General features: G+C 47.0%; 1 protein-coding gene across 2 annotated transcripts in view; it reads right to left on the bottom strand.

The window, feature by feature from the left end:
- Positions 1-18,209, bottom strand: part of COBL (cordon-bleu WH2 repeat protein) — a 237,432-nt gene that overhangs the window by 13,683 nt on the left and 205,540 nt on the right. For both annotated transcript variants that reach the window (XM_040260219.1, XM_040260220.1), the window contains one exon: positions 3,650-3,788. In XM_040260219.1, the coding sequence (XP_040116153.1) occupies positions 3,650-3,788 (139 nt within the window). The remainder of the gene's footprint in view (positions 1-3,649; positions 3,789-18,209) is intronic.

Raw genomic sequence — 18,209 nt, 5'->3', positions numbered from 1 at the left:
AATGGGTTAAACAATGTCATGGGTGCCTGCCTGGCATCCAGAGTGCGTTCACTGTTAACCAGACACACTGCGTCGAGCGTTTAGCGAGGAAAGCCGGAGGGGAGAGGCACACACATCCCCAGGCAAGAACGGAAAGTCTGGAAACCCAGCCCGACACCAGAGACGGCAGAGACGAGGTGTCGACACGGAGGGAAGCAAGAGGCACCTACGTGCGGGGGCCGGCCTTGGGCTGGAGGGCTCGGGAGCAGCGCCTTCCCCGGGAGCAGCGCCTTCCCCCGGAGCAGCGCCTTCCCCCGGAGCAGCGCCTTCCCCGGGAGCAGCGCCTTCCCCCGGAGCAGCGCCTTCCCCCAGAGCTCCGAGAGGAGGCTCGGCCGCGTCCGCCGCAGGAGGCGGGTAGGGCGGGGGCGGGGGCAGCACTAGCTGGGGTGGGCCCCGAGCGGCGCCTCGGGGGGGCTTCTGTGGCACCTGCCGTCCGACACCTACATGGAATCAACAGGGGTCACTTCAGAAGGTGAAGCCACCGCTCTCCGCCTCCCACAGAAGGCACGTCACCAGCACTCACCCACACCAAGAGCAAACTCACAGCCCCAGACGCACACACAGCCGCACTAGACCTGGCCACACCCGCATCGGACCCAGGCACACCCGGACCGGACCCAGGCACACCCGGACCGGACCCGGGCACACCCGCACCGGACCCGGGCACACCCACGCCGGACCTGGGCACACCTGCACCGGACCCAGCCATGCGCGGCACGGGGCCCAGCCACACGTGGCACCGGGTCCAGGCACGCCCACACCCGACCCAGCCACACCCACACCAGACCCAGCCACACCCACACCAGACCCAGCCACACCTGCACTGGACCCAGCCACGCCCGGCACCCGACCCGGTCCCCCGATCCAGCCACGCCCGGCACCCGACCCGGCTACACCCAGAACCGGACCCAGCCACACCCGCACTGGACCCAGCCACAGCCACACCTGGAACCGGACCCAGCCACACCAGAATCGGACCCAGCCATTCTTGGCGCCGAATGGAGCCACACCTCACACCAAACCCAACCTCTCATGATCCAATTATCTTACACATGTGTTCTATCCTTGGGTCTCCTTGAAAATACCTGTCCAGTTACCATTTGTTTTTGGAAGGCACAGTATTTTTAAATTCTGGGCCTGCAACTATTAAAACTCCCTAAGGAACTCCTTTTCTTCACCATAGTCTTTTTCAAGTTCACAGATTTGTTTTATTTTTTGGCTTATTCTTGTTGCTTATATTTATCATCTACTATAATTCAATAATCCCCTAATTTTGTTTCCCTCTTTAAGCTCATTTACACTATCAATCTCTTTGTTTGTGGTAACAGCTTTCAAACTTTGTCTCAAAAATGGTCCTTGGCTGGAGAAAGGGAGAGACGTGGGGTCCCTCATTCCTGTCTATCTCTCAGACCATCAGAGCAATCCTCCTTGATCTATTCACATTGGGGATTTATTTACAATTTTTTATAAAAATGATCTGCTAATAAAATTTTTGAAAGTCAATGACTTGACACAAGATATGGGTTACTAGTGTCATAAGCTGTGCTCATTATATTCATTTTAAAAATAGTTTCTTAAAGCTCTAACGTTTAGACTCTTCTGATAACTAATAGAGTCTTATACTTCATGCTCTTTATCAGACTATTAATAAAAATATTAAGAGACTTCACTTCTTCATCAAGGGTTATATCCATTTATTCCTTCTCTTGGTTATATTTCTTTAGACGGAGAAAAATATCAATTTTCCTATATCTACATCTCATTTCCTCTCTCAAAGTGCATCTGAGCTAAGGCAGTCTGAATGGGTGTGGTTCGCCTGGCCCACAGGTAAGGACAAAACAGCACCAACCCCAAGGCAGGTAAATGAAGAGGCTCACCACTAGAAGGCTTGGTTTTGTTTAGCAAGAAATCTGGGTCAAGACCCAAAGCCAGCCAGCTGCAATACTACTTTAGCACAAGTCCCAAACATTTAAAACATTTTGATCTCTAGGGATCTGATAAAAAAACCTCAGCATATTCTGTTGTGGTTTGGACTACTTTTAAAGCATTATCTTTTAACCTAAAGCCAAGATTTTGGTTAAAAGTTCTGCTTGTGATGCCAATATTGTACTTTTAATTCATGGGGATTTCTGATGGTGATGGAAATCTGCCTTGAAATGGCCAAGACCCCTGACCTAAAAAATTATTCAAAGTTATTGTCTGGAGGAAAGGAACTTCTGGCCTCCTCCTTAATCCTCACAAACAAGTTTGTGAACCAGAGAGAGACTCATGTCTGGTTACTACCATCCACACCTCTTTGTAGAGGGAACTATCACCATAGTTTTCACTTTAAAATCCCATCTCCCTTCTCCTTTGATCCCCTTGGGTACCAGCAGCCCAACCCATGCCAGAATCTATAAGCTCATCAGAGATGGGCCTCTCTTTAAAGGCTCCATCAGGAGGCCCTTCCTGGGGATGAAATGGGCTGGTCTGGCCAGGAGGTTTGCCGGACTCAACACATCCATACTACCCTTAGCATGGATGCCTCTAAGAATTTTAACAGGGAACTCTCAATCTGAGTTCATCATGCATTTATGAAAAGAGTGAGAAGGCGGCTTGGAAGGCAGAATAGGGGTCTCATTGTTAGAAAAAGAAAACAGGATTAGCTGAAGGAGCTATTGATCCTTTAAATTGGATAGCTTTTCCTCTGGGAAAGAGGATGCACTGACGTGAAATACAGGCTACGGCTCCTTAGAAAAGTCGATTCCCACACTGTGAAATGCTAAGACATTAAAAGCAAGGTACTAACCAGGGGAAAATGCTGACAAACAGCCAAGTAGCTCTCATGAAACTTTTAGGGACTAACAGTGAGATATTGCATCCTTGGGTATCTTTTCCCTTTGGAGGCTGCAGCCATGAGGTCAAAGGCAGACCACGAGGGTGCCCAGGAGACTGAACAGCTCCCCTGTAAGAAGGCTGAGGCACTTGTGTCAGAGGCTTACCTTGGTCCCTCCATAAAGAAATAACAAATAGTGAGTGATTTTAGAATAAAATCGGCTAGCCCTGGCTCAGGGCCCTAGGGGTGGGAGTAGGATATTATGATCTAATAGGTCTTTCTGCTCACACATATTATAATTGCACCCTTTTAAACTATATTATTCTTGCACCCTCTTTAACTTGGGTTCCCTTTTTCTCTAAGAGTATCATATATGAAAGCTATAGAACTGGTGTGCTCAAAAACTGACTGAACTGTTGTCACCTGATCTATAAAGCCTCTGGGTTGAAAGTCTTTCACACCACCGTCCGTGGGCTCCACCCTTGGACTCATCGCCGCCTACAAGCAGACACCGACTCCCAGCCACACACACAGGCTCCCCATCAGGCGCTCCCTCCAGAGCCGCCCCAATCACCCTCACCTTTCCCCACTGGCCCACCTTCTAAATGCCTGCACCAGCCCCGGAAAACGCCTGCAGGGTATTACACAACTCACGACTGTTTATTTCCAGACTTTCTTTCTTTAACTTAAATATTCTTCAGGTTAATGCCATCCCGGAAGAGGCCACTGCAAGGGTGAGGAGCAGCGCTAAGATGCAGGCCAAGCACCCAGAGGCATGCAGACATGGTCACTCACCTGTCCTGCCCTTCTTGCCCTCCTCCCTGTCCTCCGTGCGAGGGGGCACCAGCGGGCTGGGTGGTGGGGGCTGCGGTGGAGGGGGAGCCGGTGCCCGCCTCTTCTTCTTCTGTAAGTCAATCTGCGACCCCAGAGACATCTGCAAAGCACAAAGAAGGACAAAGGGTCAGTGTGAGGGTGGCCGTGTATGTGGAGGAGCTGGCCAGGGTGATGGGCACCCCGAGGAGGGCTGGCAGGTTTCCAGTCACCTCACTGGATTTCCTGTGTGGGCAGTGGAGGCAGGGGTATGAGGACTGGGGCTGTGTTGCTCGGGAGTGTCCCTGTGGGGGTCCAGGGATGTTCAGAGATGCCCCCAAGACCGCTCGGTGGCAGAGGGCAGAAGCTCTGCCCTGTATTTCCCAGGGCCTGCAGGCAAATCAGAAGACTTGGAAATGTCCCCTCAGTGTCAATATGCAAAAGGGGGTCCTCAGCTCTTGCACGTGTATGCTCAGTTGCTCAGTCGTGTCTGACTCTGTGACCCCATGGGCTGAAGTCCACCAGGCTTGTCGGTCCATGGGATTCTCCAGGCTTTCGTACAGCCAGTGTCACTGAACGTGTGCTGAAAGAGCACCTCATCACATGTGAGGACATGCAGAGAGTTCCTGCACTGGGCGGCAGACAGAAGCCTCGGACTCCAAATCCAGGGACACCCAGTCCTTCAAGGGCTCATCCTGGGAGGGGTGCAGCTGACGCCACCCGCTGGGCCTCCTGTCCTGCTCTTGGAGCCCCATGTTTTAATCCATGCAGGCTCCCTGAGGACAGGGCACGTGGCTCTGCTTCCCAGGGAAGGCCACCTCCTCTTCTGGGCCAGACCTGGTGCTTCAAGTGTGTGTGTAGCATATGTGTGAGTGTGCCTCCCAGGTGGCTCAGCGGTAAAGAATCAGCCTGCAGTGCAGGAGTTCCCTGGGTGGGGAAGATCGCCTGGAATAGGGAATGGCAACCCACTCTAATATTCTTGGCTGGAGAATTCCACAGACAGAAGCGCCTGGTGGGCCACAGTCCATGGGGCTGCAGAAGGGTCGGACGTGAGCGAGTAACTAAACAACAACAAATGTGTGCCTGTGTGCAGTGTGTGTATTTGTGTGTAGCGTGAGTGTGTATGTGTGTGTGCAGTATGTGTCTGTAAAAATCTACAACTTCATCAGCAATACATATCTCAATTTTTTTTAATTATAAAAGGAAGAAAAATCCTTTCATTGACACTCGGATTAACTGCTAACAGTTGGCAAACATTTTTCTGGGCTTTCTGCTTTCTTTTAAAAGTCATATTTTTTCTATTATTCTATCACAATATATTATAACTACCTCCTATAACTTTCAAACTCTTTATGAAAAACACGGCCATAAAAAGGCAGACAGTTCCACAAAGCTTAGTCAAACCTGCCCACTCTAATAGCAGCCACCTCAAACTGTCTTTCACTTAGTATTTACCCTGTTTTTCTAAATAATAAGCTTATTCTGCTATTCCTGGATTTTCCCCATGTTAGATTTTGGCTTCCTACCCCAGAAGTTCTCGGAGACACAGGCACATGCAGACCCATAATGCCTGCCCCCCGCCCCATCCGCCCCCCACACTTTTCCTCCCAAATCTTTAAAAAAAAATTTAGATCACAAGAATCAAATTAACATTCACTATTTAGTTAACCCTACTCCAGTACTCTTGCCTGGAAAATCCCATAGATGGAGGAGCCTGGTGGGCTGCAGTCCATGGGGTTGCTAAGAGTCAGACATGACTGAGTGACTTCCCTTTCACTTTTCACTTTCATGCACTGGAGAAGGAAATGGCAACCCACTCCAGTGTTCTTGCCTGGAGAATCCCAGGGATGGGGGAGCCTGGTGGGCTGCCGTCTATGGGGTCGCACAGAGTCAGACACGACTGAAGCGACTTAGCAGCAGCAGCAGCAGCACAGAGTTATAGTAGATATAATTATGAAAACAGAAGTTTTCTTCAAGAGCAGGTTTCTCTAACCAAGACACATAAACTGTATATTGACTATGTTTTCTTTCCAGACGAACTTTTGTTTCCTCTAAACTTGATAACTGATTTGTTTTCTAACTTTTTTCTTTTTGCTGAGTTCCCTGGTAATTTGTTTACCAAGATATCTTATCCTTTGTTTCCTGGATCCTATGCCTTTTAAAAATTCACTTCATTTTAGCGGGGAAAGGTGACTATCAGCTTTCTGAGACAAGAAGGATGTGGGATGAATTTTTGAGATCTTGAAAATCTAAGAATGTCTGTATTCTGCTACACTGAGCCATCTGCACCGTGCCTGTGGGGTCTCTGATGGTAAGAAACCTCTCAGGATGCTCAGCGCTCAGCCCATCCCCTCCTGGCCTGCAACCCTGTGGTAAGGACACCCCACCCAGGCTGGCTGTCCCTCTTCTTTCCTGCCGCAGGATTGGGCGTTCCCTCACTCCTTAGGTCACAGACAACCCTGAGGCGTGCCTGGGGTGAAACTGCTCTTTACCCTCTGCTGGGGCGTCCACAGACTCTGGCGGTCTGTACATCCTGTGATTTGCTAGAATGTTCTTGTGCTATTCCTCAAATATTTTTTTCTTTTCTCTGTTTTCTCTTTTCTTTAAGGATTCCAATTAGTTGAACACTGTGATTTCTAAATCAATTTCCTATTTTTTTTTGAGTATTCTTCCTTTTTAATTGAAACAAAGCTGACTTACAATGTGCTAATTTCTGCTGTACAGCAAATTGAGTCTGTTTCTGTTCATAAATAGATTCATTTGTGTTGTATTTGAATATTCTTGACTAATTAAAAAAAAAAAAACCCTTTTAACCCTCTCTCTTAGAAATGTCCTTTATTTCACTCTCCAACTTTTTTGGCTTTTAAGTTTTCAGTTACTATATTTTTAACTTCCAAGCACTCTTTTTTGTTGTATCTTTTTGAAATATGTTCATGTCTTGTTTCCTGGATACACTCTCTTTTCTCTCTGAGGCTGTTAATTTGTATTTTTAAAACCATGTCTTTCTACTCAGCTATATAAAAGAATGAAATAATGCCATTTGCAGCAACATGGACTTAGAGATCATATTAAGTGAAGTAAGACAGCGAAAGACAGATACCATGTAATATCACTTATATGTGGAATATGAAATGTGATACAAATGAATTTATTTACAAAAGAGAAACAGACTCGCAGATAAAGGAAACAAACTTATGGTTACCAAAGGGGGAAAGTGGCGGGAAGAGATAAATTAGGAGGTTGGGACTGACACATACACACTACCATGCATGAACGAGATGATCAGCAAGGACCTGCTGTTCAGCACAGGGCACGCAGTACCTTGTGACAATCTGTAACAGAAGAGACTCTGAGAAAACAGATAGATGCATAATGAATCACTTTGCTGTATACCTGAAAATGGTCGTAGCAAACACCCTCTTCCAATAACACAAGAGAAGACTCTACACATGGACATCACCAGATGGTCAACACTGAAATCAGACTGATTATGTTCTCTGCAGCCAAAGATGGAAGAGCTCTATACAGTCAACAAAAACAAGACCAGGAGTTGACTGTGGCTCAGATCATGAACTCCTTATTACCAAATTCAGATTGAAATAGAAGAAAACAGGGAAAACCGCTAGACCATTCAGGTATGACCTCAATCAAATCCCTTATGATTATACAGTGGAAGTGAGAAATAGATTTAAGGGCCTAGATCTGATAGATAGAGTGCCTGATGAACTATGGAATGAGGTTCGTGACATTGTACAGGAGACAGGGATCAAGACCATCCCCATGGAAAAGAAATGCAAAAAAGCAAAATGGCTGTCTGGGGAGGCCTTAATAATAGCTGTGAAAAGAACAGAGGTGAAAAGCAAAGGAGGAAAGGAAAGATATAAGCATCTGAATGCAGAGTTCCAAAGAATAGCAAGAAGAGATAAGAAAGCCTTCTTCAGCGATCAATGAAAAGAAATAGAGGAAAACAACAGAATGGGAAAGACTAGAGATCTCTTCAAAAAAATTAGAGATACCAAGGGAACATTTCATGCAAAGATGGGCTCGATAAAGGACAGAAATGGTATGGACCTAACAGAAGCAGAACATATTAAGAAGAGATGGCAAGAATACATAGAAGAACTGTACAAAAACGATCTTCATGACCCGGATAATCACGATGGTGTGATCACTCATCTAGAGCCAGACATCCTGGAATGTGAAGTCAAGTGGGCCTTAGAAAGCATCACTACGAACAAAGCTAGTGGAGGTGATGGAATTCCAGTGGAGCTGTTTCAAATCCTGAAAAATGATGCTGTGAAAGTGCTGCACTCAATATGCCAGCAAATTTGGAAAACTCAGCTGTGGCCACAGGACTGGAAAAGGTCAGTTTTCATTCCAATCCCAAAGAAACACAATGCCAAAGAATGCTCAGACTACCGCACAATTGCACTCATCTCACATGCTAGTAAAGTAATGCTCAAAATTCTCCAAGCCAGGCTTCAGCAATACGTGAACCGTGAACTCCGTGATGTTCAAGCTGGTTTTAGAAAAGGCAGAGGAACCAGAGATCAAATTGCCAACATCTGCTGGATCATGGAAAAAGCAAGAAAGTTCCAGAAAAACATCTATTTCTGCTTTATTGACTATGCCAAACCCTTTGACTGTGTGGATCACAATAAACTGTGGACAATTCTGAAAGAGATGGGAATACCAGACCACCTGACCTGCCTCTTGAGAAATCTGTATGCAGGCCAGGAAGCAACAGTTAGAACTGGACATGGAACAACAGACTGGTTCCAAATAGGAAAAGGAGTACATCAAGGCTGTATATTGTCACCCTGCTTATTTAACTTATATGCAGAGTACATCATGAGAAACGCTGGACTGGAAGAAGTACAAGCTGGAATCAAGATTGCGGGGAAAAATATCAATAACCTCAGATATGCAGATGACACCACCCTTAGGGCAGAAAGTGAAGAGGAACTAAAAAGCTTCTTGATGAAAGTAAAAGAGGAGAGTGAAAAAGTTGGCTTAAAGCTCAACATTCGGAAAACGAAGATCATGGCATCTGGTCCCATCACTCCATGGGAAATAGATGGAGAAACAGTGGAAACAGTGTCAGACTTTATTTTTTTGGGCTCCAAAATCACTGCAGATGGTGACTGCAGCCATGAAATTAAAAGACGCTTACTCCTTGGAAGAAAAGTTATGACCAACCGAGATAGCATATTCAAAAGCAGAGACATTACTTTGCTGACTAAGGTCCGTCTAGTCAAGGCTATGGTTTTTCCTGTGGTCATGTATGGATGTGAGAGTTGGACTGTGAAGAAGGCTGAGTGCCGAAGAATTGATGTTTTGAACTGTGGTGTTGGAGAAGACTCTTGAGAGTTCCTTGGACTGCAAGCAGATCCAACCAGTCCATTCTGAAGATCAGCCCTGGGATTTCTTTGGAAGGAATGATGCTAAAGCTGAAACTCCAGTACTTTGGCCACCTCATGCGAAGAGTTGACTCATTGGAAAAGACTCTGATGCTGGGAAGGATTGAAGGCAGGAGGAGAAGGGGGCGACCGAGGATGAGATGGCTGCATGGCATCACGGACTCGATGGATGCGAGTCTGAGTGAACTCCAGGAGTTTTGATGGACTGGGAGGCCTGGGGTGCTGCAATTCACGGGGTCGCAAAGAGTCGGACACGACTGAGCGACTGAACTGACACCTGAAACTGACACACTGTTAATCAACAATACTTGAATAAAAACTCTTCATTTTCATTTTCTTCTGGGGTGTGTGTGTGTATATGCAAGCTAGTCACTTAGTCCTGTATGCTCTTTGTGACCCCCTGGACTGTAGCCCACCAGGCTCCTCTGTCCATGGGGATTCTCCAGGCAAGCATACTGGAGTGGGTTGCCATTTCTTTCTCCAGGGGATCTTCCTGACCCAGGGATCGAACCCAGGTCTCCTGCATTACAGGCCAACTGAGCTATGAGGGAATCCCTTGGCCAACTGCTCCTAAATAAGTGTGTTTTTGGGGATAGGGGATAGGGTCTGTGAACATTCATGAGCTTTCCTGGAGTTGCCTGGTCAGAAACCCGCTTGGCTCACGGGGGGAATCCCCAACTATGCATCTCTTTAGGACACTCTCTGAAACTTCCCAGGTGGTACCAGTGGTAGAGAACCTGCCTGCCAGTGCAGGAAATCTAAGAGATGCAAGTGTGGATTCCATCAGCCACAGTCCCTTCAATTCACCCCCTCTGTCTCTGGTGGAATATTAAGACTGTAATTTCAGTGATGACAAATTAAACTTCCTAGAAGTCCTTTATCTTCCCCCCTTGTGCCCTTTTCTCCTCCTTTTACTGAGTTTTGGATACATTCCTTGACTACAACCTCTGACGTAAGGAACACGTAAGACTGGAGGCCAAGCAGATTCAAAAACTGGTTTCCCAAATTTAAGAATCTTCGTCATGTGGTTACCTCCCAAACTCAGGATAAATTCACCAAGACTCATTCAAATAAACGGCTGTCAAAGTTTTCCACTGTTCTATCAGTGTCTATACATTGTTAATGTCCCTGGTTTTCCTGGGGTCTGGTTGCCCGTGGGGTGTGTGAGCTGGACCCTCAGGAGACCCTGAAGGGGGGAGGCCCTGGTCCGAGGCGGCCACCTGCTGTCCACCAGCACGACCATAATCCTGCCTCCATCTTCACCGAGCTGCATGCGATGATGATGCTGAAAGGCAGAGAGCCTTGGCTCTGGTTCCTGGGTTTCTTCCTTCGGGGCTGACAGTCATCCGTTCATTAATCAGGATTGCTCAAACACTATGGATGTGCCCGCCTGTGTGATTTTCTAGTCCACATTCCTCAATCTCTTCTTAAAAGATGATGAGATATTTTGTTTAATGTCACTTATTCACTTTCCCAGCAAGTCCCCAGCTATTGCTAGTTTCTTGTTCTGTGACTGGAAGGACAGTGACTTCAAAGGATACGTGGGGATGACAGAGTTCCTGACCTCCTGCTGATGCCCACCGTCGAATGGAGGAGAGCGAACTCTGCAACGTGACGTGATCTCCTTCTGGCTGGAAACGCTGCCGAGAGCTGCAGTTTGGGGCTGACTTGGGACACAGTCTCCTCTGTGAGTTCACGCTGGTTGATCAGTGCCTGCTAAGCTCCCACTGACGTCTGTATAATGATGACGCGTTCCAGATTCTGCCGAGCGCCGGCATCAAGTGGGAGATAATTAGAAAAACGAATCAGGAAAGCGATTCTGGCTCAGCAGCTTGGAAAAGCAATTTTTCCCCATTGAAAGAAAGTCTGGCTCACTCCTCGTTACAAGATTTGGAGAAGCATCAAACTCCTCGAGCCTTTGCCAAGATGGTCCAGCTTTGCCCCCGGTTACCCTTCTCCTGGATAGAAGCACAGCCCCTCAACAATGGCTGAAGACCATGCATTTTCCGGGCACATGGCTACTTCTGGTCAATTAAGGTAATGCCTTTGCAAAGTGTCTGGCAAGGTCTGGGACTCCAACCAAGACAAGATCTAATGGGCAAACTTCTCTCTCTCTTTTTTTTTTTCCCCTGGACCTTTTGTTAGTTCAAGGTGTTTAAACAAAAGTACTAGATTGGCCAAAAAGGTTGTTTAGGTGTTTAAAACCCAATATATACAGGCTAATAGAAAATATTATTAACACTGGCAGCAATGAGAATTTATTAAACATTTACTAAGGGTGCCAATGCATATCATAAAACTGCCTCAGGGGCCCCCAGGGAGAGGTAATTTCACTATCTCTGTTTTATAAGGGAAGAAACTAAAGCTTGTAAAAGATTGCTTGCCCAAGGTCAGACAGCTCCCACGTGGGCAGAGTTGAGGTTTGATCTTGGTTTGAACCATTCTCCTCAGGTCTGGAAGATAAGACTCAGAGTGTCGAGTGGAAAGATCTATTCCTGTTGCCTCATCCATCCATCGTTCCAAGCACGTGTGCTTGGTGCCAGTAAGCTCCAAGCTGGGCCCTGGCACACCCAAGTGAACGAAGGAAACCAGGAGCATCTTTTTCCTGTTGGATCGACAGCTCCAGGGGGCTTGGCTGTGCCCAGCGGGGTCCTTGCTTCCTTGCCTTTTCTCAAGCTGTTCTTTCTGCCTAGAACGTCCTTCCTTTCCCAGCACTTATATCTGCCCCTGCTGAACTCTTCCTCACTCCTTAAGGCCACTTCTCAGGGAAGACCCCTGACATCCTCTGGGTGACAGTCAGTTAGCCCCTCTTCCTGCCCAGATGCAGGAGCAGAGCATCACTCAGAGGGCAGCCCTTAGCGCCCCTCCTTGAGTCCTAGCCATCTGCTGCCATGCCTGCTCCCCTGAGTTCTGTGAGTTCTCTATAGTAAAGGGTGTGATTTATTAGTCTCTGAATTGCCACAATTTCTTGCTTCTTGCCTTTGCACTTCAGGAATCAAAAGTTTATTTGAATATAAGAAAGAATGAAGTAGGAATTTTTTATATAAATGGAGCATATTATAGAAGGAATTTATGAGAGCCTGCAAGTATAACACAGCCCTGGCCTCGTATTCTCATTTCTCTTTTGTTCAAAATGTGAATACTCTATTGTTTTTACTCTGACAAATGAAGACTATATATGATCACTAAAAATATTTCAAATAATAGAGGAGCATATGAAATGCTAAGTGAAACTCCTCACCTCTACCCTAAAAGACAACCTCTATTACATTGATGTATTTCTCCTCAGCCTGTTTTCTGTGTATCTACATATATGACTATTTACTAAAGCGAGAACACACTCTCAGAAGGAAAACTGCTTTTCCACCTGTGATACTGCCCACTGCTAGGTAGGGAATCTCTCCCATGTCCTGAGGAGGGGACGGGTCCACCCCTGCAGGAACCACACGTGTGTGTACCTATCCTCAAGGTTTGGCATTTCGATTTTTCCAACAACTATTTCGAATACATTTGCAAAGAGGCTGCTCACATATTTAATGTTTCCATTTTGTTCTCTTCTAACACAGCTCCCTAAACTCACTGGCTCACAGGCAACGCAATTTTCAAAAGAACTGAAATCGGGATTTCAAAGTGATAGCCGCACTCCAGTGTTCACTGCAGCATTGTCCACAACAGTCAGGATGCAGAAATGACCTAAATGTCCATCGACAGATGAACAGGGAAAGAAGCTGTAGCCCCTTCATCCAATGGAAGAGCACTCAGTCATGAAACAAGAAGGACATTCTTCAACATGTGAGAACACAGATAAGCCCCGGAGACACTGTGCTACCTGAAATAAGCCAGACCTGGGAAGCCAAATACTGCACGATTCTACTCACACAGAGGGCTAATACACTAGGCAAATTCATAGAATCCAAGGGTAGAATGGTGGTTGCCCGGGGCTGGGGAAGCGAGGCGGTGGCGGGGGGGGGTGGGGTGATGGTGGTGTCACTAACCAGCAGGCATTTCAGCCAAGCAAGGTGGGTGAGCTCCAGGTGTCTGTTGCACAACCCTGCACGCAGAATCAAGGGAGACGTGGGACACACGGCACGGTTTAAGGGCTGAGTCTCATATCAAGGGTTCTCAGCACAATAAAATAAAATTCAAGACAAAACAGGAGACACGTTGCCCAACAGACCTTCACAAAGGCTGTGTTATAGTTTACACCCTCACTGATGCCCCCACTTTCTCCCCACCCCACTCAACAGCAGAACCAAGATAACCATTCTGGTTTTTACCAGAGTCAGTGAAAAGTATCCCAATTACTTTTTAGATCTAGCATTTTTTAATGATTATTCTTTGCTTGTGTGTGTGAGAAAGAGAAAGTCCATATCCAGTAAGCTGTTTTCTCCCTACTGTGGTGTTATCCTTATCTTAGTATCAATCCTCTAAATGACATATATGTTGTGAGTATCTTCCCTAGCTTCTCATGGTCTTTTAATTTTCTGTATTTTTTTTTTTTTACATTTTCTGGAATATAAAAATTATTTAGTTCAATCTGTCAAGTGTCCCCCCCCCGGCCCCACCTTCTTTTGCTAACCCAGGGTCATACTAAGAAAGGGCTTCTTGATTTCAAATGTTTAAAATTCTTATTACTTTAATGTAGTCTCCTGGTATACTTTTTCATAGTTTTTATTAAATCAATCTGGGCTTAATCTTGTTACATGTTCTACGTTTCTCCCAAAGTGATGAAATGAGCTTACATCACAAATGACAACTATTTTATAAATCTGCAGGCACCTATATTATCATTAAAAAAAAAAAAACCAGTAATAGCACACATTAGACTCTGAAAACCTGATGTTGTTGACTGATGCTTCCTTTCTCCTCTGGAGCATCTTATCCAGGGAAAATCCAGCCTGCTGGGAACCTCACCTTTTTAGAACCAGGCAGAAGCTGGCTGCCAGCTCATGTCTGTGATCAGTAACAGGAGGCTCCTGCCCTGCCACACCTGCCAGGCTCCTGCCAAGCTTGGTCTAAACAATAAACATCAGTTTGCCAACAAAGGTCCATCTAGTCAAAGCTATGGTTTTTCTAGTAGTCGTGCACAGATGTGAGAGTTGGACCATAAAGAAGGCTGAGCACCAAAGCACTGATGCTTTTGAACTGTGGTGCTGGAGACTCTTAAGAGTCCCTTGGACAGTAAAGAGATCAAACCAGTCAATCCTTAAGGAAATCAACCCTGACTGTTCATTGGAAGGACTGACGCTGAAGTTGAAGCTCCAATACTTTGGCTATTTGATGTGAAGAGCTGACTCATTGGAAAAGACTAATGCTGGGAAAGATTGAGGGCAGGAGAAGGGGGCAGTGGAAGATGAGATGGTTGGATGGATGGCATGACCAACTCAATGGACATGAGTTTGAGCAAACTCCAGGAGATAGTGAAGAACAGGAGAGCCTGGGATGCTGTAGTCCTTGGGATTGCAAAGAGTTAGACACAAATTAGCTATTGAACAACAAACAATAAATCCAGAGTTTCCTGGGATGAATCGGTGTCACATCCGAGAATTCTGAAAAACTAGTGATGCAGTCTAGAAAGATTTCCCTTGGAACTGCTTAGATAAGATCTGAACAGAACAGATTTTTACTTTAAGGGATAAATCCTCAGGCATCTAGGGCAAGCAGTTCCCAACCTTTTTGGCATCAGGGACCAGTTTTACAGAAGACAAGTTTTCCACGGATGGGAGTGGGGAAGGTTTCAGGATGATTCAATCACACTATATTTATCGTGCACTTCATTTCCATTACTATTACATTAGCCCCACCTCAGACCATTAGGCATTAGATCTCGGAGGCTGGGTCCCGGATTCTAAGGTACTTATTTCTTGATCATGTTCTCATTCTCCAGGGACACCAGGATGCCAACATTAAGGTGTAATGAGGTTGCTCTCATTTAAAATTTCCACTACTGCTTCTACGTGATGATTATTCTGTATAATTTTCCTCTAAATACACTTGTGCTTTTTAAGAGGATGATCACAAGGATTTGAACAATAACAGCGTAGAAAAATATATCAGCAAGAGGAGAGCGTAGCATGGTGGTCATGCTTGGACCCTGGAGGTAGAAAGCAGGGTTAGAGTTCTGCTTCCACTGTGAGATAAGCTGCTTCATCTCTCTGTGCCTCGATTTCTCCACTTGTAAAACAGGGATGAAAATATGTATTGTTTCTTTAGTGCCTGGGAGGATTAAATATGTTAATATCATGAAAAGGACAGAGAATGCCATCCTCACTGGTGGGTAGTTTCTACTAAGACCTTTCACCTTCTGACCCCTCTCTCATCACCCTCCGAGCCAACGGCAGACAGTGCAGTGGGACCTGGACACCTGGAGGTCACCTCCAGAATCAAACCTGGAAGGACCCCCGTCTTGGGATGGCAGGCTCCTCAGAGAATGCGGTTAGGTATGCCAGTTAGGTTTCTGGGGGTTACACGTGCTGATAGTACCTCCTGCAGAAAAGTGAGGCCACCCTGGGAGCTGTGAGTCGCACAGAATCTAAGCCAGCCGCCCATGCTCACTCAGTACTAATTTCTCTGTGACTTGCTCTTTGCTTTTCAATGGAACACTAGTAGTGCCCACCTCATGGGGCACCATAGGGCATCACATACATATCACATGAGTGCTCAGAAATGTCCCCAGCTGCCCGAAATGCTGTTAGGAAGTGATATATGTGTGTCAGCTAAAGAAACAGGAAGCAAACCAAAGGACATCACAGAACACAAAATTCTAGAGCGGGAACTCCAGCTCTTTTATTTCACAGGTGAGGACACAGAGGACCAGAAGCTGAATGATGTTTTTAAGACCAATCCCACCTGGCTCACCTTGACTAATGAACTAGAGCGCTGATGACCCCAGCTTACGTGCTGAGAGGAAGATGCTGCACTCAGGGTTCCTGTGCATCCCCGCTGCCCTGTTTAATCATCAACACAACCTGATGGAGCGAATCTGTCTCATTGTCCAGAAAAGAGAAGTGAGTTTAGAGGGCCCCAGTCACCTGCTGAAGGCCACAGAGCTGACCACTCTCTGACACTCCGTCTGCTTACAAAAGGGGATGTACATGGGGCCAGCCCGTGGTCTCTGACACAATACCCTGTTTTGTGAAGGTGGACCCTTTGCAGGATTTGCTGCTATCTCCTTAGTGCTGGCAATTGTCCTTGGCATATTTTGGGTGGGCACTAAATATCCACTAACTTAGTAAATGCTGTAACCAAAAGCATCTGTATGATGAAACCAATGCCTGTTTTCCCCTGAGGACAGGTGACTTTGTAGGAGCCTGTTATGTGTCAGAAACTGCGCTTGGCACTGAGAATAAGAGGTGAGCAAGATGGACAGGACCTCGAGGCTGATTTCATTGGAAGGGAGGTAGGTAATGATCAAATGTCTCATGGAAAATGGCACTGCTCCTCGCCACAGGGTGCATGTGTGGAGAAACAGTTCAGGGGGCCTCCCTAAACAAGCGAAACAGGGGGGTTGGTTTTGGCCATGTCTGTGGGACTTCCTTGTGGACAGGCTGGAGGTGTTCCACTGAGACACGTGCATGGCAGTGCACTGAAGCTAAGCATGGATGGGACTGTCCAAGAAGAGTATCAGGGAAGAGAGGAAAAGACAAAAGGCCTAAGCAGGCCTAACTTTCATGAGGCAAGCATAGGATGGACGTTTCTGGGAAGCTGTTCGAGAGCTGGAAAACCCTCAGGGGGTGCGGTGTCACGGAGCACGAAGTGATCAGGAGAGTCAGAGGCTGCAGAGCTCAGGCAGGATAAGGATGGACAGTCCCACTGTGTGGAGGGCGCTAACACCCACTGGGAGGGCGGGGCATCTAAACCAGCGCAGTGTTGAGCAGAGACGGGGTGGGCAGGCTGTCAGGGGTGCAATGCCACAGGACATAGGACATGGGATAAGACGCAGCAGCCTGGGACAGGCTTGCGGCTGGGGGCACATTTCCGGGGGGCCTTTTGCCCACGTCCCCCTCGGGCTTCTGGCAGCTGAGCCCACCCAAGGGGCAGTCCTTGGCCACTTCCCTTTATTCCTGAGAACTTTCAAGGTGGTTTCTTCCATATTCAGTGGTGTCAAGGCCACGGTTGTGCAAGCTCCCAGGTTCACAGCTTGGCCTGAAGTCCCCTGAGCTCCACGGCCACACACCTAAATGCCTGTCGACAAGAGCGCCTGGACACACACAGGTACCTGCCCAAACCAACCCCTTGATTCTCTCCCCAGACCTGCTCCTCCCCCACGTGCATGGATGCTAAGTCGCTTTAGGCAACTGCACGTCTTTGTGACCCCATGGACTGGAGCCCGCCAGACTCTTCTGTCCATGGGATTCTCCAGGCAAGAATACTGGAACGGGGTTGCCGTTTTCTACTCCAGAGGACCTTCCTGACCCAGGGATAGAACCTGCATCTCTTTCATCTACTGCACTGGCGGGGCATTCTTTACTGCTAGCATGATCCTCCATCTCAACGGAACAATAACTCCCTGCTTCTAGCTGTTCTGGGCCAGACACTGCGTGTCTTCCTGGAATAGTCCACACCCCTCCAACAGAGGCCAGTCTTCCTCTGTGGCCCTGTCACTACTCGCCTGAACCCACAGTCATTTCTCAGCTGAATAAGTGTCAGAGCCCCGCCCTGGCCTCCCCACACCCACCCAAGATCCTTCCACAGGACAGCAAAGCAGGCCATGCTCTGCCTGAAATCTGCAAATGCTTCCTGCCCCATGAGAGATCTCTTCAACACACTGATTTCATTTCCTTTGGGAATATACCCAGAAGTAGAATTTCTGGGTTGTAGGGCAGTTCTATTTTTTATTTTTTGAGAAGCCTCTTAATGCTTTCCATAGTGGCTAACCATTTTTCATTCCCACCAACAGAGCACGAGGGTTCCCTCTCCTCCACACTGCGGTGAACATTTGTTATTTCCTGACTTTTTGATAACAGCCTTTCTGACAGGTGTGTGGGGATACTGATTGTGGTCCCTGTTTGCAACCTCCCTGAAGAGTCATATTGAGCATCTTTTCACGTGTCCATCTGTTGGCCATTTGGACGCCACTTGTGCCAACGTGGATGGACCTTGAGGGCATTGTGCTAAGTAAGATG

The sequence above is a fragment of the Oryx dammah genome, unplaced genomic scaffold (assembly GCF_014754425.2).
Source record: "Oryx dammah isolate SB20612 unplaced genomic scaffold, SCBI_Odam_1.1 HiC_scaffold_18, whole genome shotgun sequence".
Lineage (NCBI taxonomy): Eukaryota > Metazoa > Chordata > Mammalia > Artiodactyla > Bovidae > Oryx > Oryx dammah.
Note: the sequence above shows the minus strand (reverse complement) of the source record. Positions and strands in the feature narration are given on the sequence as shown.